This window comes from Candoia aspera, chromosome 16 (genome assembly GCF_035149785.1).
Source record: "Candoia aspera isolate rCanAsp1 chromosome 16, rCanAsp1.hap2, whole genome shotgun sequence".
In the NCBI taxonomy this organism is placed as follows: domain Eukaryota; kingdom Metazoa; phylum Chordata; class Lepidosauria; order Squamata; family Boidae; genus Candoia; species Candoia aspera.
In genome coordinates this window covers 7268254-7290378 of record NC_086168.1, presented here as the reverse complement: position 1 = coordinate 7290378, position 22125 = coordinate 7268254, and the positions used below count along the sequence as shown (strand labels likewise).

Below are 22125 nucleotides of genomic sequence, written 5' to 3'. Positions count from 1 at the left end.
TCCAACTTCCTTTCTGCCTGCAGAAGAGAGCATTCACCCAAGCCAGGCGCCACATTTCAGTTTGGAAGCATCCAGCTGTGGGATTGCCTGGGTCCACGCTTGATCAGACTCCTTGTCTTATTCTTGGCGTTCTGATTTGATAACTCCTGTTTTTAAATCTTGCTTTTGTTGGTCCGCAGACTGGTCTACAGAAATGTCTCAGGAGGCTGCCAAAGGTTGCTTCATTGTGATTGTGGCAAGAAGGTGCTGGGTCTACGTTTGAACATGTCTCCCTTAATCAAAGTTGCCTGAAAAACGTGTAGGTTATTTGGCTTCTTTCCATCATTAAAACCCTGCTTTACAAGTTAGTATCTCAGGTGATGTCATGATCATAAATAAAATATAATACCCCTGCCATAATAAGATTTCTTTCTGACCACACTGGAGGGAAAAGCAGAGCTGTTCTGAAAATCATGCTGTTACATCCAGCTCAGTAAAGCAGTGGAAGACAAAGTGATGCTTGAGCGTTCAGAAGGACGGCACATCCCCCTCCATCCATGAGACCTATGCTCTGGAGCAGAACTTGAACTAGATTCTACACCAGCAGCAGCAAGCGTGCTTCTTAATAATGCTTTTATTTCAACTCAGGTCCAGCGAGCAAAAAGGCACTGACTCGTTTAGCATAGAATAAAGCATCTACTGGGAAGGAGCTAGCTTCCTGTTGAGGAAGAGTATTACAGTATGTGTAGGAGCCCACTTTGAGTTTACAGTAACAGGGAATGAAGGAATGGGCTTCTATTAAAAGCACGTTGTCCATTTTTATTCCTCATAACTTTCAGCTTCGGCTAGCTTATTGGCACACACCAGCCGAAGCATTGCATCTGTAGGACTTAATCAACGCAGAACCTAAGCAGATGAACAGAAGATCCCTTGGAAGGGAGATGCAGAGCTGGGCCTAGAGAAGAGCAGGAAAAGATTTGGGGGACCGACTTCTCTCATTGTACAGATACCGGTGAGCAAGACAAAAAGACTTACATTCTCCCACAGTCTTCGTCCTTTCTTCATGCACACACATAAGCATATGATCAAAGGAGCAGTCTACCCTAGTTAGCAATAAGCATTTAAGACAATTAGTGCTCTAGGGGAGTGAGTCACTTTGGCGTTATGTAGCTGCTGAGAAGGTCTTACATTAAAAGGTCAAATACATTTACAAAAAATGCAGCTCTGTTCTTTCCTTGATCGGGGTGTAACCAGAACGACCTATTGGAAGCTGTTGCAACAGAAATATTTTCTTCCACTTTGGGAAATGACCTCTTTTCAAAGCTCCATGGGTCCAATTCTGCCCCTTCCCTGCAGACAAATCATTTCGAGGGCTGAGCACCATAACTGGATACTGCTTTAGGCACCATCCCATGGCAATATTTTCTTTGCTTTCTGCAGCGGCCTTCATAAGCTAAGCCTCTTTGCGGTTGAATCAAACCTGTTGCTGAACCACAAGCAAAAGATTTCTCAGGTGAGAAATAAAACCATTTGCACACCCTGTAATCCTAGGTTCAACCTAATCTCCTTGGAGGACAGCAAATAGCTATCCAAGTTTACCAACGATTCAGTCTCCAAATATGCCAACATTGGGAGGCTCACTGAATGCTTAGATACTTTGAACCCTTCCTTCAACTATCACCAGGGAGGAGCCATGTCACTGGATTTCTGGAGAAGGTGATGGGTAGCTTTGCTGAAAGATGAGCTTTTATAGACTCCTTACTCCTTAAACATGTTTTCTCCTTTTTAGTTGCTTATTATATGATGTCCTGTCTACTTTAAACAATGGTGACTATGTCCCCCCCCCCACTTTGTCTCATGTCTTAAAGTCTGTAATTCTCTGGATGGGCATGTCTTTTTGTTTTTACTCATTGTATGTAAATTGTTCTGAGAACCATTTCCTTTGAATAGAGAGGAAAAATACTTTGCATAAATGAGGAATAGTCTTCCCACTCCGTCTCGTTCTAGGACACTACAGTGAACACATGATTTTTCAATCATTTTCAGAGAGAGAGAAAAGCAAGTTTGCTTTTCATTAGTTCTCCATGTTACTGTCAAGGCAGTGCTGACGTAGACATGAAAATAATGTATAAAAGGTAAAGCATTATTAGAAATTGTTTATATTGGGGAACTAGGGAGAAGCCCAGAGAAGCTGATGGCTGCAGTTTAGAAACTGTGGCAGGAACATTTGGAAAAGTTGACCACGTAGCTTTACTATCCCAAAGGATCTTTTTGTTTCTTTCCTTTGCATAATTTTTCCATGAATAATCATTCAAGTACTTTAAATAAATAGTAACTTATGCAATCCTTTATTAGAACACTAAACCTCCAGAGTGAAAAGCGAAAAGAATCCACTAGGTTTGCCTAATAAAATGAAACAGGAAGCTACGAATCTCATGTTGGGAATGCTGGGTAATGAACGGAAGAGAGTTTCAAGAGCTTTTTTTTGGGTCAGGAAAATGATCAGCGCCATCGTCAAGCTGTCTTGAGTTGTGACAAATAGGTAGCACAAAAATGTGGCTATAAACAAGTAAGTAAATACATACAATTGTACACTTGTATAGTCCATTTTTAATTTGATTAGAGACCTACCCATTTAAATGTTAATACAACTCGAAGTCTGCAGAGTGGTTAAGAAAAACGTACTTACAGTAGATGCTTAAGAAAATCAGAGAAGAAATCTGTCAGATAAAAGAAAAATTAAGGATTTCTTAAAGAAGGATAAAATCTGGCTACTTTAGAAGAACAGCTTTCCTTGCGGCTGTATTTTGGTACACGCCTCAACTACTGTGCAGGCCAACTGATAAGCACAAAAACTACCATGTGCATCCACTGCCTTGAAGAGACCAGCGATGAGAAAAATACCAACACATTTAATCCTTTATATATTTAAATCTTTGTACAGGTTATGCTATGCAGACTTGTGAAAGAGAAGGCAAACGAATGGCCAGTGAAACAACAGAGGGAGGCCAGAAAATACTTTTCAGATCTGTAACAGTTGTTACGCCCTTACGGCTGTTACACCCAAGCTAGAATTCAAGGATTTTAAAAATCACTTTGCAGAGAAAAGCAGTTTGGGATTCCCAAACTGGATGAGGAATTTCCCCTCGGTATCTTCCCAGCAAGACACGTAACAGGATTCTACAGAAAGCTAAGCCATGGCCTATTCAGAAAGGTCCAGTTTGAAATGCAATGTGTGTGTGTGTGTGTGAGAAACCTCTAGTTTTGGTATGGTGCCCCAGTGCTCCTACCCTCATGCTAGTCCCAATAAAGGAACTTCAGCTTTTGTTGCCTGTATAAACCTTTTTAGACAATGACAGAACTGGTGAAAACTAGTCAGCAACCTTCTCTTCCCTCTAAGCAAAGAGGGTTCAACTACTAGACAGTTTCTCTTTTGCTGGCCAGACCCATGAACATTTTGCTTGACTAGCAAAGTAACTGCCGGATTCCCCAAAGAGATTGGCTTTCAGTCCTTTGTTATATTGGGTAAAACTGACAGAACTACACAGGAGCAGAAGCAGCAGAAACGGCAGGAAACCAGCTGTAAACCTGGGGCAGGTAAGTTTCCTCTGCTACAGGCACCTTCATTCAAAGCCACTTGTAATTGGCAGTGCACAGTATATTTACTAGTTCAAACAAGTAAGTAAATACATTGAAGACAAATTTTCCAATGGTCAAGCTTTCCATGGCTTTAGGTACAGATTGTAGAATTCAGGCTTCCAGAATTACTTCAGAATTAAGCAATTCATTATAAAAAGCCTTTCAGATGAGAGGTGAAAGCTGATTTATTTATGGCAGGAGAATACATGTGCTTCAGTTCTGTAAAGTCATTGTTTTCTCAGTAAGGGCAACCATCTGTGAGCAGAGTAAGAAAAAAGTATTCACAGCCCCAAACAAAGAATGGGCTTTGGGCACCTGTGAGGAACAGGAGGATTAGGAAATCAGACGGAATGGCAAAGGCCAGTCATTATATTATCGGTTCCTGGAACGGGGAAAGAAAAGTTGGAGTGGAAATTCTGGTACCATCTCCTTGATGATGAATAGAGAAGAAGCTATCAAGGATGTGACAGAGAATTAAGCACTTCTGGCTTGAGGTTAATGATTGGCGGTTGAAACTCCCAGAACAAAGCTATTTATGAGTAACCATGGCTACATCTCAAGTAAACTGCATAGTTAAATGTCAGACTAATTGTTTATATGGAAAATGATGCTTTCCTTGCAGCCCAAAGTGAAGGACGTTCCACACAGATTACGTCATCAGTGTTGTAAATACCCAGACTGGCCAAAGGCCCAGAAATATACAAACATTTTGCCTTGTTGTCTCTTTTCAAATGACTCTTCCCTGTTGCTTAAAAAACAAAACAAAGACCAAAAAAAAAAAACACCCTTCTGATTTAGTCTGAACTTTAGATCTAGCTCCAGAGCCAGGCATACCAAGCCTGACTGGGCCAGCTTCCATCTCATTGCAGCCACTCAACTCTCTGACTAGAATTTGCTCATCTCCATTCACAGGGGGGCAACGGGAAGGAGCCTTCTCTTGTCGCCTTATGGGGCCTCAACAGTGATGCAGTTTCACAGTGTTTAGCCTGAGAAATCCAAGAAACAAAAGAATCTATTTATGGCTGGAGCACTGCCTGTGGCTTTGAAAAGGGCAGAACTTCCTTGGCCTAATGTTTTGTTCTCTAATGAACTTTCTATATAACGACAGGAGAAATGCACTCAGAAGTTCACAGGTCAAACACTAGATAAACTTAACACCCAACAGCACAAACTAAGGAATGCTGCACAACAGATCTTAACAATTTATCTTTCCCCAGTTGGTGTTTCCATACTGCTGGGTCTTAGAGATTGTGCTCATGTGTCTTTTATTTTGGGAGGGGTGGGTTGGGGGTTATGAGACTATATAGGTTCTGTCTGTCTGTCAGATCAAACACTTTTGAGTCACTGGGAGACAGTTTAAACCAGGGTTTCTCAACCAGGGTCCTGTGGAACCCTAGGGCTCCGCAAGAGGTTGCTAGGTGCTCCCTGGGAGATCACGATTTATTTAAAAAAAATTATTTCAAATTTGGGCAACTTCACATTAGAGAGGTAAGTTTCATTCTTTATTTTAAGTTTAAGAACACTGTTAGTGCAGATATTCAGGCCTACCCATGAAACGAATACAGTAATTTTATAACGTCTGGCCTATATTTGAGCCTGAATATGCAGGGGTTCCCTGAGGCCTGAAAAATATTTCAAGGGTTCCTCCAGGGTCAAAAAGTTGAGAAAGGCTGGTTTAAACAAATATTACATTTTGCTAACCCTGATTCTTGGCTTGTCATTATGTAAACATCAGAACTATGGTTTAAAGTAAATGCTGACATTTTAACCATCAGCAAAATAATCTTGATTTGTCACTGACTTGTTGGAGCAACGAAAAATTAGTTTTGTTAATTTTTTATAAACATCATCTTTGTTAATTTTTCATTTTTGCTAATAATCTTTATCAACATCTTTGCTTGCATGTAACAACTCAGGGATCAGAAAAAAAGATAACTGCGGAAAATACTGTTTATCCTGGTGGTGGTGAAGAGACTCACGAAGTTTTTTTTTCTGCTTGCTCGCATGCGCATTCTTTAGCTTTTTGCAAGAATCAATGAATGCGTCTCATGGAATGTCATAATATGGTGGACATTAATGTCTTGCCATTTCTGTAGTATGAATTGATGATCATTCCGTGTCAAGGTAGCCTTTTGGGGACTTGTGTAAAACTGTCATTAAATAAATGTTTTGCTTATGGTGCATACTTCTTTTTTTAAACTATAAAGACAACGAAGACTTTTTTCAGGATAGCTGAAAGACTAAAAAAAAGTTACCATTGAAAACATATTCACGATTTATTACATGGGCTACAAAGCTGATGCAAACACCGCTGTCCAGATACAATTGGTACCAAATGAATTTGTAGCAAGTGAAATCGTTTTAGGTATAGTGAGATGACCTCTTTTATTGACCACAAGGAGATGGGCACCACGGAACTGGTTTCATCCTCTTTGGGATTCACCAGATGTGGACAACTGGATGATATTCTATTGGTTCCAAACCCTCTACCAGGAATTGAACTCACAGACCTGAGATGACCTCTTTAGCTTATTTTCACTGCATACTCTGTTTCTGCTCTTTCCTAACACCGACAAGATTTGCACTTATGTGCACCCAAAAAAAATACATGTTAGCATTGTTTCAGATATGGTGTGCTGCCAAGCCACCTGCCAACCTACTCGTAATTTAACAGCAACGTTTTAGCTGTGAGGACCTGTCTTTAACTCCCCTCTATACCGAAGGACATTCAGATGCTGGGAACGTATACAATTTCTGCTCGGGTTTAAATTGTGACGTGAAATATTCTCTGAGAAAAATAATTGAAGTGTATGTTCCAAATCAACCCGTCTGCAGGCTATGGAACCCATACTGGGCATCTTGTAGACTGAACCCAGATGGCTTTTTTCATTACCGGCCACTGACTGGAAAATCTGAACAGCTGAAATAGTTTAAATAATGTCTACATATATCTTCTCCCCTAGCTTTCAAACCTCTGGGACTTTCAATGGTCCCCAAGTTCTCTAGCTTCTACAAGTAGTTAGTATAATCCTGAAAGGTAAGAGGTGTGAGAAACAGTCATAATTTAGCATAAAAGGTGATGGAGAAATGAAATCTCAGCCATCATTAATAAAATTATGTGGCTGTGAAAAAGTACTTTTATTCTTTGTTCACCATCTGGTCTAATTTATGGAAAACCTGACAAATAGCAGGTTTTCTCCAACATTTCAAAGCCAGAATTGCCAGAGGATAAAACTGTTTTCATAAGGCCTCACAAAGGCATCATATACTTTGAGGAGAAAACCCCATTCCGGTGAGATAATATTTAGTGAGCTGGATGCTCGCATGGGTTGAAGATAGTTACTGGGGATGGGCAGATCCTTTGGGACACCTCTTGCAGACTCAGATACTTTTAATGTCAAGAATTTTGTATTTTTTTCCTGTGGTGGGACCTATGCCGCAGAACAAATCGCTACTGGAATTGTTACAAGCTACTCCCTAATACAATGTAAGAGGGAGATCAAAACATACTTTTTGTTAAAGTATAAAATTAAAGGTCACGGTACTCATTAGGCCTACCTAGTTTAGGGGTAAAAATTACTATACTTCTTAAACTATTATAGCTTTTTCAAAGTCTCATTAACTAAGAAAACTCTACCTACATGGCAAAATATGTTTACAGACTTCGTATTCATGTATTAGGCCATGCATAAATAGAAGATGTGTCTATTTCAAACTCTCATACAGAGGATGGGGACTTCCTACTACAATGTTATATTTTACAGGTTTCCAGCTGAAACATATTGTTTCCCTTATATTGACAAAATAAATTTTAGAAATCGAAAGAGATTGAAGCATCACATTTAGATACTCAAGACTTGGATATATTCGTATTTAACAAGAGAAGGCATTTCAAGTGGCATGAAGAGAATCTACAACATTTTTTGGAGCGTACTGTACTTCAGAAGTTTAGCCCTATAACCTTCTCTATTAATGCCTCTTAAAGGACATGGATCTTTTCTGAAGAATTTAAACTAAGAAATGGAAATAGGCATATACTGTATATAAACTTTTTACTCTCTCTCCATGTGGTTTGCATATCTTAAATTTGTGACCATATTTTTATTCCTAATAATGACTTCCTATATTTTTATAATAACTGCTTTTTATCTATTTGTATTTGCATGTATTTGTTGATCGTTGTATGCCACCCAGAGTCACCTGTTGTGAGATGGGCGACCATATAAATGTGATTAATGAATAAACACACACACACACACACACACGAACCTGTTTTATAAATGGAGAAATAATATAGAGATAAGTTGAAGATGTAATACTTTAGGAACTAAAACGGCTATATCATATCTACACGTTATTTAATTCCTTAAAGATGAAGAGGTAAAGCTAATTCAGTTAGCTATGCCCCTCTTGTAGCAAAATTTTAAAAAACCATCATCCGTGTTTCCCATAACAAAGTGTTCATTGATAAGAGATATGTGAGGAAAGACTGCAGAGGAATTCCATTAGATGTTTCGGTGTGATCTAAACTCACATTTAATAGGGATGGAAGGTTTTCCAAACAGCCATCCCCATTAAACATGTAGCAAATTCAGCTTTGCAAAGGAGCGTAACTTGGAAGTTACACTAGGAAGAATTTCACAGCGGAAGGAAAAGCCTTCATCCCTGTTAAGGGGACGCGTCAACCTTGCCACGTTACAAACACATAATCCCAAGTACGATATGGGACAGTTTGGGGGAGAGCAAATATAACCCCCTTTCCTCCTCCAGCAGTGAATGAGGTCATCGCTGTGGCATAGGAATTTCTTGGGAATACCTAAAAATAAAATTTCTCATGGAAATGTCTTAGAAAACTGTAACAAGGACAACCAGAACAAATCTCCAACTATAAAATAATGATCACAGTGATTGTTTTGTTGTTATGGGTCAAATCTCTTTTACTGAATCGGTTCTTTTCAGCAGCACATCGAACAGGCAGCTCCGCTTGAACAGCTTGTGTCACCCACGCGTTTAATCTACACAACTGTCCAGTCCTGAATTCCATTTACCAATATTTTTAATGGTCCGGTAACTGCTGGTCATTTAATGGACACTAAACGCACACATACTCCCAAAGCATTCATTATCTTGGCAACGGGGTAAAGCTTTCCAGCTGGGTAAAAACCAAAATTACATGTAAGAGCCCATTTCAGATGGACAACTGGGTAAGAAAATGAAACGATAGGATCATGTGTAAAGGCTGCGGTGGCCAGCAGAACCAGAGCTAGGAAGCAAAAGGAATATGTAGGAGAGGAGAGGGTGAAGCCAATTCTCAACAGGTGTTACCAACAGTTTACCCAGGTAAAATGATATAGTTTAAAAACTTGGATGGAACATTCAGGAGCAATTCAACTTAAATTGGTCCTGTCATAGGTTGCTTCCTAAATTTATACAGAAGACTCCATCACAGCCAAAAGTTAATAAGTTGGGATTCTTTCATGACAAAAGTTCTTGTTTTGAGAACTACTTCAATTTATTGCTCCCTGGTTATAATTTCTACAGGGCTCTACCTGAGAACGGTAAAGGAAACTAGCATTGGGGGCCAATCGGCAAGTGGAATTCTCCGAATTGGTCAGGGCCCCGTCATAGCAAGAGAGAGATCTAAGTCATTCTCTGCTGCTGCGGTTTGTCTGAGGCCTCCCCTTTGTAGTTGCTATAATCACAGAGAGGAAGTCTTTCAGGCTAAACTGGAAAATGGCCCAGTGGATTTCACCTAGGAACAGAACTGGAAGCCTTCCTGCTGGCAAACTATCGTAAGAGTAGCTTTTGTTGTTGTTGTTTATTTGTTCAGTCGCTTCTGACTCTTCGTGACTTCGTGGACCAGCCCACGCCAGAGCTTCCTGTCAGTCGTGGCCACCCCCAGCTCCCCCAGGGATGAGTCCGTCACCTCTAGAATATCATCCATCCACCTTGCCCTTGGTCGGCCCCTCTTCCTTTTGCCTTCCACTCTCCCTAGCATCAGCATCTTCTCCAGGGTGTCCTGTCTTCTCATTATGTGGCCAAAGTACTTCAGTTTGGCCTTTAATATCATTCCCTCAAGTGAGCAGTCTGGCTTTATTTCCTGGAGGATGGACTGGTTTGATCTTCTTGCAGTCCAGGGAACTCTCAGAATTTTCCTCCAACACCACAGTCCAAAAGCATCCATCTTCCTTCGCTCAGCCTTCCTTATGGTCCAGCTCTCACAGCCATATGTTACTACGGGGAACACCATTGCTTTAACTATGCGGACCTTTGTTGTCAGTGTGATGTCTCTGCTCTTGATTATTTTATTCAGATTTGTCATTGCTCTTCTCCCAAGGATTAAGTAGCTTTTGAGGCACCCAAAATAGTCTCAGTGGAGTGTGAACTTCAGCAAGGACTGCCGTTTAATTTATGACAGCTACTGAAAAGACCCTTTTCTTCAAACTCCAAAATTACACCTTAGAATACAACAGTGCCAACAACTCTGTCTCCATACCTGTTCAGAGTAAGCTGCAGCCAAATGCCAAGAGCTCATGATACAAGCCAACGCCTGGTGAATCCATGGAAGAAACAGGCTAGTCTCTGTCCAAGAGCAGAGATGAATACAAGCTGACATTAAAAAGATGGCAACAGTCTGAAATATGGGTTGTGTATGTGGGTTGGTGGGTGGGCAATATTTCAGCCTACGTGCAGTCTCCTGCTGACATGGAAGTATCAAGCTTCAGTGGATAGGAGTTCAAAAGGAGGTTTTAGCATAAAGCTCATCGGTAAATTTGGTTCTATTCAAACTGGATATAACCTGAATGGTGAATTTCTTCCTCAACTATTAGCACAGCTAGTAAGGTGGATCACCAGTAAGAACAGTTACAAACGGATTCTTCCGTAGTTCTCTTGTGTGCATTTGGGATTTCCCTATACGTGCTACACATCTGCAGCTTACTGTATTTTAGGACCATTCACAAAATTTTCTTCCACAGAGTTGTGTATATGTATTTCAAATTTCAAAGCACTACACTGACCATTACTTTGAAGTAATTGACAGTCAGAGAATAGCTCCGGTGATAAAAGAAAAAAAAAAACGAAACCCCCCCCCCCAGCATTCCAAAGCAGAGACACTTTCTAAAATCAGTAATCCCTTCTTGTAAGAAATATATTCCCCAAATTTCCATTTAGTTGTGAGCAAATCATATAAACAGCTTTTTAAATCCCAAAGTATCCAGCAAAATCCTTTTCCATATTTGACGCCAGCATTTGAAGGTAACGCTTTTTCTGTCCATGTGGCAAAACCTGACACACCAAGAAAATGCCTTCAGGATCACAGCTACCATATCAGTTTGCCTGTTCTGATTTGTTTAGTCTGGTTCAGAGACATATTTAGACAGATTTCTCATGTTCCATATGGAGCTTCTGAATTAGGAAAAATTAGGAACTCAGAGATTTTTGTCTCCCACACATAGAGAAGCAGGATATTGCTTAGCTATTTGGACTCTTAAACCATTGTGGCAATTACAGGTGATGGGGATCATTTATTTGAAGTCTAGAGTAAGAACAGGGGATAATAAGCAGATATGGGGAATAGTCACTAGTGACAAAGAAGAAAGCTATTGTTTCAAACTCAGACTTAGCGTTGATCCTGGTTTTAATCTACAAAGGCCCAAAGTTATTCTCCTTCGAGGCCATTGCTGCCTACCTTCCAAGTGGATCTAGATCTCCACCAAGATCCTGATAAAAATCATTAGCATTTATGGAGATAGCTTGTAAAGCTTATCTTAGGTAAAGGTAAAGGTTTCCCTTGACGTAAAGTCCAGTCGTGTCCGACTCTAGGGGGTGGTGCTCATCTCCGTTTCAAAGCCGAAGAGCCGGCGTTTGTCCGAAGACACTTCCTCCATGGTCGTGTGGCCGGCACGACTAAACAGAACGCCGTCACCTTCCCGCCGAAGCGGTACCTATTGATCTACTCACATTTGCATGTTTTCGAACTGCTAGGTGAGCAGGAGCTGGGATTAACAACGGGAGCTCACCCCGCCGCGCGGTTTCGAACCGCCGACCTTCCGATCGGCAGCTCAGCGGTTTAACCCGCAGCGCCACCACGTCCCTTAAAGCTTATCTTAGACTGCAATAATTAGATTATTGTATAGGATATTTCAATATTCCTCCCTATTGCAAATGGGACATGCATGTTGAGGTGAAGATGCAACAGCTTATCTAAAAAAAACAAACCCATGTACCCATGACAGAGACAAGGTTAAAACAAGACATCAGATAACTCATGGCTACTACACTCACTCAGAAGAGAATAGCTCTTGAAAACACAGGGTTTTCAGCCAAAAGGAATGTTCTCCCCAGCAGTCCCCTTTCAACTACTGTCGGTCTGTGGCGCCTTATTCACAAGATGTTCTTTATCAGCACTGTCTTTCTGCTATTGCATGAATTAATGAACAATAGCAGGAACGATGTATTGTTATTCTGGGAAGCACAGTGCTGGAACAAAAACACACACTTCATATTTTAACTTCCATATGCTGAGGGTAATCCTTCACCGACACACAGGTTTGTTCAACAGCAGAGACTCAGGAGACAGGCATCATATAATTTCAACAAGCTACAGGAATCCGGTTTGTACGAAATGCTATCGATCTGAGCAAAACACCTCCAAAGGGGAAATCGAGACAGCACACTCTAACATGCCCAGATGTGACAGGTGTGCTTTGCAGTACAAAGGTGAAGCATTAGTAAACATTTGCTAGATTAAATTGATGGAAGAAGCTAACAGTAGTATGAACGCTGACACACCCATAAGTACACTGGAGGCCAAGCCAATTATAACCACATTGATTTTGCGCAGAACAGCTTTCCAGATAGCCCTTAGGAAAAACATCACTTAAATATTTATTGGAATGTCAGAGGCACAGATGGGTTTGTTTTGCATTTGTATTTATATTTCAAATTTTGTCACCACCCATTTCCCCCAGAAGAGGGACTCTGGGTAGTGACTGTGCCCCACGCAGTCTAGTGGCAAGAGACTTGATTTTCAACCCCAGGATTATGCTCCTTTTATGCAGCAGCAGTTTAAAAGCAGGAGCACTATTTTCTGCCAGGTCAGGGGGATACATGGTGGAAATCAGCTTAACAAAGAGGCTCTGAAGGAATGCCACCCATGATGATTCCAGTGTGGTCACTGGGGCCAGGAAGGAGGTCGCCTTGGCTAGCTAAACTCGCATCAGTGCCAAACTTTTCTGGTCAAGCCCACAGTCTCAGAAACATTTGGGGTTGTTACGCATTTTAGTCTTGTGTGCGTGCATGACTATGTATATAGCTGCACTTGAGAGACAGTTGGAGGGGATTCAAGGTCTGAATTACGCTTATCGCCTTCCACAAAAGGATCTTGACCAGGCACAGAAATCCTGAAGAAAATAGACTTTTACATGTATTATTCTGGCTCCCTAAGATTTCAAAAAGTGGTGACTAAGCTTGCTGTCTTTCCTTTCCTTTTTCCTTTTGCGTCATTTTTAAGATTACAGGCCTATTGGCAGGACCTCTGTTTTGTTAACTGTCTGTAGGCTGTTTCAGAGGGCCTCCTTTATCAAAGAATACGATTTTAAAAATACTTGAATCAGGGTACCCACTTTTTCAGTATATATAAATCCATCCATCCATCCATCCATCCTCCATCCATCTAAATCAGTTCAGGTAAGACACTGACGTTTTTTGAAATGGTTCCTGCTTTCCCCTTACTGCACACATCTGATGGACTTCTCAACTGTGCATCTGCCATACTATACACATTCTAAATTCTTCTACATTGGGCATCCTAGGCAGAGGATGTTGAATGTTACGGATGTGGACATGATTGCCACATTTGCCCTGCCTTGTCTGGAACAGCCTCCCGCTCTCTGCTTGTATCATGGTGACAGAAGGATGCCCTTGGCTGATCTCTGGGTCCTTTTCAACTCCAGGAGTCTGTAGTAATTCCCCCGTGTGGGCAGGATAGTTAGAAAGGGCTAAAAGGTGGCATAACGTGGGACAGGATAGAGATTCTCAAGTGCTACAGTTGTAACTTTTGGGCTTTCCTATTTACAAAGTGGCTGCTGTGGTAGACTGTCCAGTCATAAACACCGTTTTATTTACAGGAATTCGTGTGGATACCCCTTCACCATGCTCTCTATTTTCCCTTCCCTCTCGGTTTATTTCTTATCAAGGCAAGTCCCACTTCAAGGATGTCCATGGATTCCCACGAGAACCCTAGAGACATTCTTGGGAATGACGATAATTAGCAGAATAACCAGAGAATGAATATTGCACTGTAGGTTATACAGTGAGGAAGGACCATAGCAAATCTCCAAAATGCAGATTGAAGTAAGAACTGCTGCTTGCCATGTTTCTTTCCTCAAGGGACCTGGCTCATCAGCGTAGGATTACCTTCTCAAGGAAATTAAATGGCAAATCCTTTTGTTCTTGCTAAATGCAAAGAAGATTGGAGTTCATCACTATAAATTAGCCACAGGGTATCTACCATCTTGACGCAACATTTACTTATTTTTATTTATTTTATAAATTTATTCACCGCCCATCCCTCCCCCGCAGGGGGACTCTGGGCAGCTTACAATAAAACAGGATTAAAATCTATTTTGCAGCACTGAGTGTGCTGCCGTGAGTTCTACTTTAAAAGTAAAACTCAGTATTTTAAGGAAATGTTATCAACAAACAAAGCTTCTGTAAGTCCAATGCTGCTCCTGCTACTTATGGTTTCTATGTACTCTCTCAGCACATTACTTGTATAATTTTCTAAAGGTCTTCCAGATAAGTTGTTTATCAAGCAAGGGAGAGTTTTAATGCAGGCAGACCTATCGGAAGCCTATTTTTGTACCTTCACAAACTGAACAAGGTTGCCAAACATTCTCAGCTGAATATTCCACCTAACCAAAGTTGGATTTTATTTCTAGGAGAGAATCTCATCAACATGGTGATCAGATGATTTATCTATCTGCCCATCTGTGTCTTACCAGCTATACCTCTCAGTGGATCCTGTTAGGAGATCTAAAAAGCACAGATTTAGCAAAACAGCTCTGAATATTAAAAGTTGCCCTAATAACTTCACTGTAGAATCTGAGCTTTAACTACACCTTGGAAATAGTTTTCTCGGCATCTGCAACGCACTGCAAAACTGTAATAAACAGGCTGAAGTGTGGCCATGACCGCAAGCAGACATCAGGGTGGTTTTGTAGAAGGAAACCATGATGGTGATCTTACAGTAGAAAACTCCAACGGATAGTCCCAACTGATAGAACAATGCTTGTGAAATTGCAAGGACGGATGGCAGGAAAGCGCAGCATTTTGAAATTTATTGCGTACCTGCAAGATCTTCTTTTGACGATACCAGTCGCGGGGAACTGTTTCCCGGCTCAATTCTCAAGGATAATCTGGAAAACAGAAATCATCCCATGAAAGGAGTCTGCTAGCTTAAGCGAAGGCAAAGGGGCAGGCGTCTTATCTCCTGTTATCGGTTAAAAGCAGGAAATCTAGCTTAGCCTGGATGTGTTCATACGTTCTTTGGATACAAAAGATTGTTTACTGAAGTTATTACATTTCTGTCAAGTGAAGCCAAATAGAGTTTTCAGAATATCAAGGAATATTGATATGTGTTTTTATTAAATGAAATATGGGGGAACAATGAGTGTCAGAGAAAGCTGTAGGATCTGGAAACTCATGTGCATGTGTAGACATGGGACCAAGGGTGGAGTGTGAGGGATATGAGCAACGTGCTAAGCAAACAAGAGGCTTTAGATCTGCAGTCAGAAAGTCTCTGCCATGTGCATTCCTGATGCAAGTTGCTGGATTAAGATTCCTGGTGCAGAGCTCTCTAGAAGTGGGCGGTAGACTGGGACTGTCAGATGAAAGGTATTTTAACCATGGGGTTGCAAGCGATGGGGTCCTTTGAAGGCTGTGAAAGATGAGTAGGGAAGTAGAGAGATCAAGAATGCATTGTAATGAGCTGGCTTAAATTCCAAAACCGTAGTGTAGAATTTTACATTAACAAAACCTTGCCCAACTGCAGAGCAAGAGCTATGCAACACGTACAGTACATCGAAGTGAACATTAGGAAAGTGCAAATATATTTCCCTCCTACAATGAGTAGTAAATCATTTTAATAATCTGAAGTAGATCCCTAGCTGTAGACCTCCTCGCCAGTCCCATGAGCATATTTTATTTCTTCTCAGTTGCCATGTTCTTCACAGAAATGAGGAATGGTTATCATTTATTATTCGTATTTAAAAAAAAGTCTACTACATTTGAAGATAAAATCATCATGACATTTTTCTAAAGATTTTTGAACCTTTCCCAATCTGTTTGAGGCACACTGACATAGTGTAAGGTCTTTGTGCTGGCTCACATTAATGTTTAAAAATCAGCAATCCAATAGGGTAAATTTCCCAATAACATAAGGGTTCCAGTGATGGTTAGTTGATTGCTAGGCAGGTCCTCTTTTAACATTTGGATTTGAACTATTTTCTATTCTCTTCCATTCCAAATTGTATTTATCCAGAAGGAATGGAATTTTCTTCATGGAAAGATTTTACAGATTTACTTTCTGGCCTCTTATTGGAACAGATTCTTGGCTGATCCTGGACAACTGTGCTGTTTCAAGGTGCTATCTGAAACTTAAGGAACTTAAAAATGATACACTTTTTCCTTTTTAAAAAATATTCAATTCATACAATCACTCATATGTCATGCAGAGCAGAAGCCATGACAAGAACACCGAAGCTTAGGACTGTGCCAAATGTTCATTTTGATTTCTGGGTGCACACTGGAGCATTTTCTGAAAAAACCAACAGACTGAAAATGTTCACCTTGTTTAAAGTTACTCCCAGCCGCAGCTTCTACTTTGGTTCCACGTATTTGGTCCCATTCGGTTTTGGCAACCACACTCCAAAAGCTTATATCCATAAAAATTCCTATGGAACTCAAAAGCTTTGGGACATACTTCAGACCAGTCTTCTGTAACTGGCTGTTTAAAAAATATCCTATGGAGAAGGCTGGTTTTTGATTTGGCATTACTCATTTGAACTTTTAGAGCTAAGGACATAGAATATTGTCCAGACATCTGCCTTGATGAAGAAGCATGGCACACTAATTTCTGGCACATAGTTTCTCTGCCTGTAATGTGTGCTTAAAATAAAGCACATAACATTTGCTGCGGTTTTGTCGGATATAATTCTTATCATTCCTCTCAAGCAGAAAGCAAGACGGGAGGGAGAGAATGAATATTACTATGAAAATCAGAGTGTATTTTAAAATCACTGTCCATGACTGATTTTCTTTTAGCAACCCCTTTTTAAATTTAATGTTTATAAACTGAAAAGGGGGAAAATACACCCTACATCAAGTTCAAGTTCAAACAGGTTTGACATTTCAGTCAAATCAAATAAAAGTTACACTGCCTGATTCATACACGTACAATGTAAATACCCTTTTCAGATGAAATTAATGCTCAGCATGAACCCATATCATCTGTGGGAAAAGGACATTTTTATTTTTGCAGCCTGAAATTAATTCAACAGCTTTTCTCTACAGTTTAATAGCCTTTTGACAATTTCATCAGATTGCACTTCATGTCAAAATTCTGGTCTTCTTCACTAGTCCTAGTATAATCTGTCCTGTAATCTAACTTCCTTCCCCCACATGACACCTTCCTGATGTATTAAGAATGCAATTTCGTCTAAGCTGGCTAGGAATCCTTGGAGTTACAGTCCCAGCAAATCTGGAGTAGACCAAGTTGGGGAAGTCTTCTGGTAAGTCCCCAACAAGGGTGCTTTTTCTCTATGTCTATGGTTTAAGTGAATATCTCCATCTACAACATGATTATGAACACAACTCTGGTCAGTGACCGTAGCAAAAAAATTCTATTCTCTACTCTGCTCTGCTCTACGAATATATAGCCAAGAAGTGGTAGCAGCTTTGTGTGGTACAAAAATCTGATATGCCAAGTTGTGTAGAAGACACAACTTGTGGCTGCACAGGGCTGCTAGAAATGCTTAGGGCTATCCTTCCCAGAATCAATTCATTCACAGCTGCTTCCTTGATTACAATGGAAGTTCTTCTCTTATAAATGCCAGTTTTGTTTCCTGATAATTCTCGATTCTAGATTCCAGGACATCAGAGCATCATTTCAGCTGAAAATGAATCATCTCCCCACCAACAGTGGAGGAGGATGGAGGTAAGTGATGTGCATAATGTGTTCGTATCTGTGTCACATAGTTTTGGCTCCACCCAGAGTCAAAATCTGGGTTGGGATTTCTTCCTACACATCTGGTTTTAAACCACAACAAAACAGATTAAGGTACAGATTAGATCTTAAAGGACACATCAGCTTTGAGAGTGGTATTCCCCCCCCCCCCAGATGGATTCACATTAACATTAAACCATGTTGGGTTAAACATGATATCTATCTATCTATCTATCTATCTATCTATCTATCTATCTATCTATCTATCTATCTATCTATCTATCTATCTATCTAGTTTGTCACCACCCATCTCCTCCCACTGCAGCCATAAATAATAGTTTGCGAATTATTCTCTTCTTCACAGGTGAGATGACCAGAAAACATCCTGTTCATTCCAGTCTCTAGTGGTTAAGGCATCAGGCTAGAAACTGGGAGACCATGAGTTCTAGTCCCACCTTAGGCACAAGGCCACCTGGGTGATCTTGAATGTACCAGATGATGATGATGATACCACAAAATAGACAAAGTAATACAAAATGAAGAAGCTCAAGTGCTCTGGGACTTTAGAAATCAAACAGACAAGCATCTGCCATACAACACCCCAGACCTAACAACTGTTGATAAGAAAGACAAAAAGGTTCAGATAGTGGACATTGCAGTACCCGGAGACAGCAGAAGAGAAGAGAAAGAACTGGAAAAAGTCACAAAATATAAAGACCTGCAAATAGAAGTGGAACAACTGTGGCAAAAGAAAGCAAAGATAGTCCCAATAGTAATAGGCGCCTTGGGGGCAATTCCAAAACATCTGGAGCACCACTGGAACACCATCAGCACTGACAAAATCACCATCAGTCAGTTGCAAAAGGCAGCTTTACTTGGAACAGCTTTCATCCTGCGACGATACCTTTAATATTATTAAACAACAACATCTGCCTATCCCAGGTCCTTGGGAAGGACTCAGTAGGTAGACAAAAATGCCAAATCCAGTCTAAACATCTGGCTGACGGTGCGACCAACCATCATCATCATCATCATCATCATCATCATCAAATTACAACGCTTGTTTGTGGGAAACTTGAAACAGAGTCACACTGCTGAGAAAGCGGTCTGGAAGGAGACAGTTCTCTGCCCCTTGCCAAATGGAAGTTATTAGTTCGGGAAAGGAGTCTTGGTAGTCTTTGAGACCTGGGAAGAAGGAAATGCAACTGGGAGTCTGAAGATGGAAGAAATGGAAAGAAACAAATGTTTAAAGATCAGCACGATTTCAGGAACTGCTGTGCTTGCATAGGCACTCCTGGATGATTGGTTCTGCAGATGTTCAGGGGGCAGTTAAGGTGGAAACGGAGAAACCGAAGCTTTTCATACAGAGCCTGACAGCTATATTTAGTACATAAGTGAAGTTCTATGTATTATTTATTTTATTTATTTTATTTATTTATCAAATGTCGCCACCGCCCATCTCCCCCTAAAGGGGGGACTCTGGGCGGTTTTTTACAACCAGGATAAAACATTAAAATACCATTAAAAATACAAATACAAATATAATACTCAAATAAATACAATATGAAATCCAGATGATGATGCTAGTTGGAAAATCGCTCACATAAATCTGAGGCCATTTAGGGCGCTAACCATCTCCAGGAGTGATTACTCCCCCTCCCGCCCCAAGCGAGGTGGCAAAACCAGGTTTTTAGTTGTTTACGAAAAGCCATCAGAGATGGAATCTGCCTTATCTCTGGGGCAAGAATGTTCCAAAGGGTGCTCACTGGACCCCACCTGATGGAACTCTTACAGACGGGGTCCACAACATGCCCTCTCTGCATGATCGGGTGGGACGGGTAGATGTAATGGGGATGAGGCAGTCCCTCAGGTACCCTGGTACCATGCCATGTAGGGCTTTAAAGGTAATAACCAACAATATTAGAAGAGAAAGCAATCAGAGGGATTTTCCTGCAAATAATGATAAACCACAAACTCTCTCCGTGCGCTGTTGCATAAATTTGTTGGTTGCCCTCATCCTATGGCCTGACACCTATCAAGAAACAGGAGACTGAACTTTTGAGTAGTTTGCATGGATACAGCCAGGTGGAAGGATGAGACTGTAAGTATTGTGGCACTCATCTACGTGCCAGAACCTTTTCACATCTCAGCTTGCCCATCCTCAAATGCCAGGCAGCAGAGAATTTTTAGAAAGGACAAAGACATACATCTACAACGGGGCAGAGACGACGCTATTTTATTCTGTGAAAAAGTTCAAGGAGGTAACAGGATTCACAAGAACAAGGTCTTTTTTTAAAAAAAAAAAGGCAGGTCAGGAGGATATTTCTTTATTAAGGCTTGAGTATGATTACTGCCTCTGTAGAGCTAATGTATCCATCTTGTGCAGCATTGGAAAAGAGAAGGAACCCAAATGGTGTCTGGACTAAGTTATCCAAGAACCAAATTTTTTGCCGAAGAGTTAGGACAAGACAAGTGATCTTCTGTCTTTCTTATCCCTTTACTCTTTTAAAAAAATCTCTCACATACTTCCTAAGAGCCTAGGGCTTTACACCGTTACTTGAAAAATTAGCACATTTAATCAAGACATGGACTTTCAGATCAAAAGGAAGAATGCTGGATGACCTCTAGCAAAATGCACGTAAACAGTGCTCACCGTTGCTAGCGATGCCTCGATGGGATTTAAAACGTGTTTTCACACAAAAAAATTACTCATGTTCTGTGTCATTTCCAAGAATTATGTCATGGCCCTAAATATTTAGAGAAGCCCCTTTTCTTATGTTCTGTTCCACACAGAATATCCAAGCTAATGAAAAACTACTGTATATATAATCTCAACATCGTGCATGAATTTGAAACTCTGTCCAAGAATTAAATTAGGCAATGTGGTTTCTGGCATTCAGCCTAGAAACCGCAACACAAAAGCACAGACTCACACCCACTGCAATTATACACTTTTCACTACTGCTTAAAGGGAATGCCTCCAATGCCTACAAAGCATCATTACACAAACCTACAAAGTTAACAACAGGTAATATCCTGCATGCCAACCGCAATAATACAGCGAGCGAACATAACCACACAGACTTCAACTGGCAGGGCAAGGGAAATATTACAGAAGAACGTGCCAAAATTCTTGTCTTAAAAGCAGCCTTTTTATCTGTCATTCAATGACAGACTGACAGTCTCAAACCAACAAACAAGATGTTAGATAAAAACTAGAAAAAAATTGTGCCTAAATAAGGGAAAGGTTGGAGAACAGGGGAAGGGAAGAGAAAGCAAAGTAAATGTACCTAGTTTACATCTCTCAGGGTAAATATAAGGACAGAGGTTTTTGTATGTTTGTGCTATGGAGCCCTCAGTGCTCTCTGAGCTTGGCTGTTGGCTTGCAGACGTTTCATTGCCCAACTAGGCAACATCATCAGTGTTGGTGAGTGTGGGGTTTGCTCCCTGTTTATATACAGTGGCTTGCCCTGCCAGTGTTAGGGGTGTCTGTAGTTTTCTCCTTGATAGCTCCTCAATTAGGGTATTGTTTCTCTGCTTGATTGTTTGTCTGGTGTTAACCCCTGTTTATCTGGGTGTCGGCTGCTGGAGAGGATGAGCTGTTGTCCTTTTGTTTTCTCCTCAGCTGTTTTATTGTCTCTTTTGAATGGTGTGTCAATGTGGTTTATCTCTATGTGTACTGTGCAAGAATGCAATAACGAAGTGCTTTGTTCTTCTTCGTATCTGCTAATTGCAATTTAATAGGTAGTCTATGGGCCCACGGGATGTTCTAACAGATCTTCATTTTTAATACAGCGTGCCAGTACCCATCAGACTCAAACTGATTTAAACATCTTAATGTCTGCAGTCTACTTTCTCAGAGTACAAAACCACAGACTCCTCTCCCCAGCAATCTACATAGCAGATGGAAAAAGGGAAACAAGAATCTATATACAATTTATACACGCACATCCTGCCACGAGCATGCTGATAAAAAACCCATCCCCATCTTAACCCGCCCCACCCGAAGTGTGATAAGCTGCTTTGAAAACAGTCTGAGGCCACGTTTCTTCATCTGGGAGACAGTATGATACATTGCCCAGGATTCTGGTATAAAAACCTCATTGTTGAATGTCTGCTTTCAATCGGATACAAAAAACCAGATATAAGGGTTTTTTGTATGTAAGATAAATGAAGAATATTCTTAGCAGCAAAAAGACCAGCATTGATTTGGTTTTTTACCTGCGGTCCAAAACTATGAATTGGGGATAGATTCGGCAGAAAGTTTGCCCCAGAGAGAA

General features: G+C 40.7%; 1 protein-coding gene across 4 annotated transcripts in view; it reads right to left on the bottom strand.

The window, feature by feature from the left end:
• Positions 1 to 22125, bottom strand: part of RALGPS1 (Ral GEF with PH domain and SH3 binding motif 1) — a 127028-nt gene that overhangs the window by 16270 nt on the left and 88633 nt on the right. For all 4 annotated transcript variants that reach the window (XM_063316322.1, XM_063316321.1, XM_063316323.1 and 1 more), the window contains exon 12: positions 14971 to 15038. In XM_063316322.1, the coding sequence (XP_063172392.1) occupies positions 14971 to 15038 (68 nt within the window). The remainder of the gene's footprint in view (positions 1 to 14970; positions 15039 to 22125) is intronic.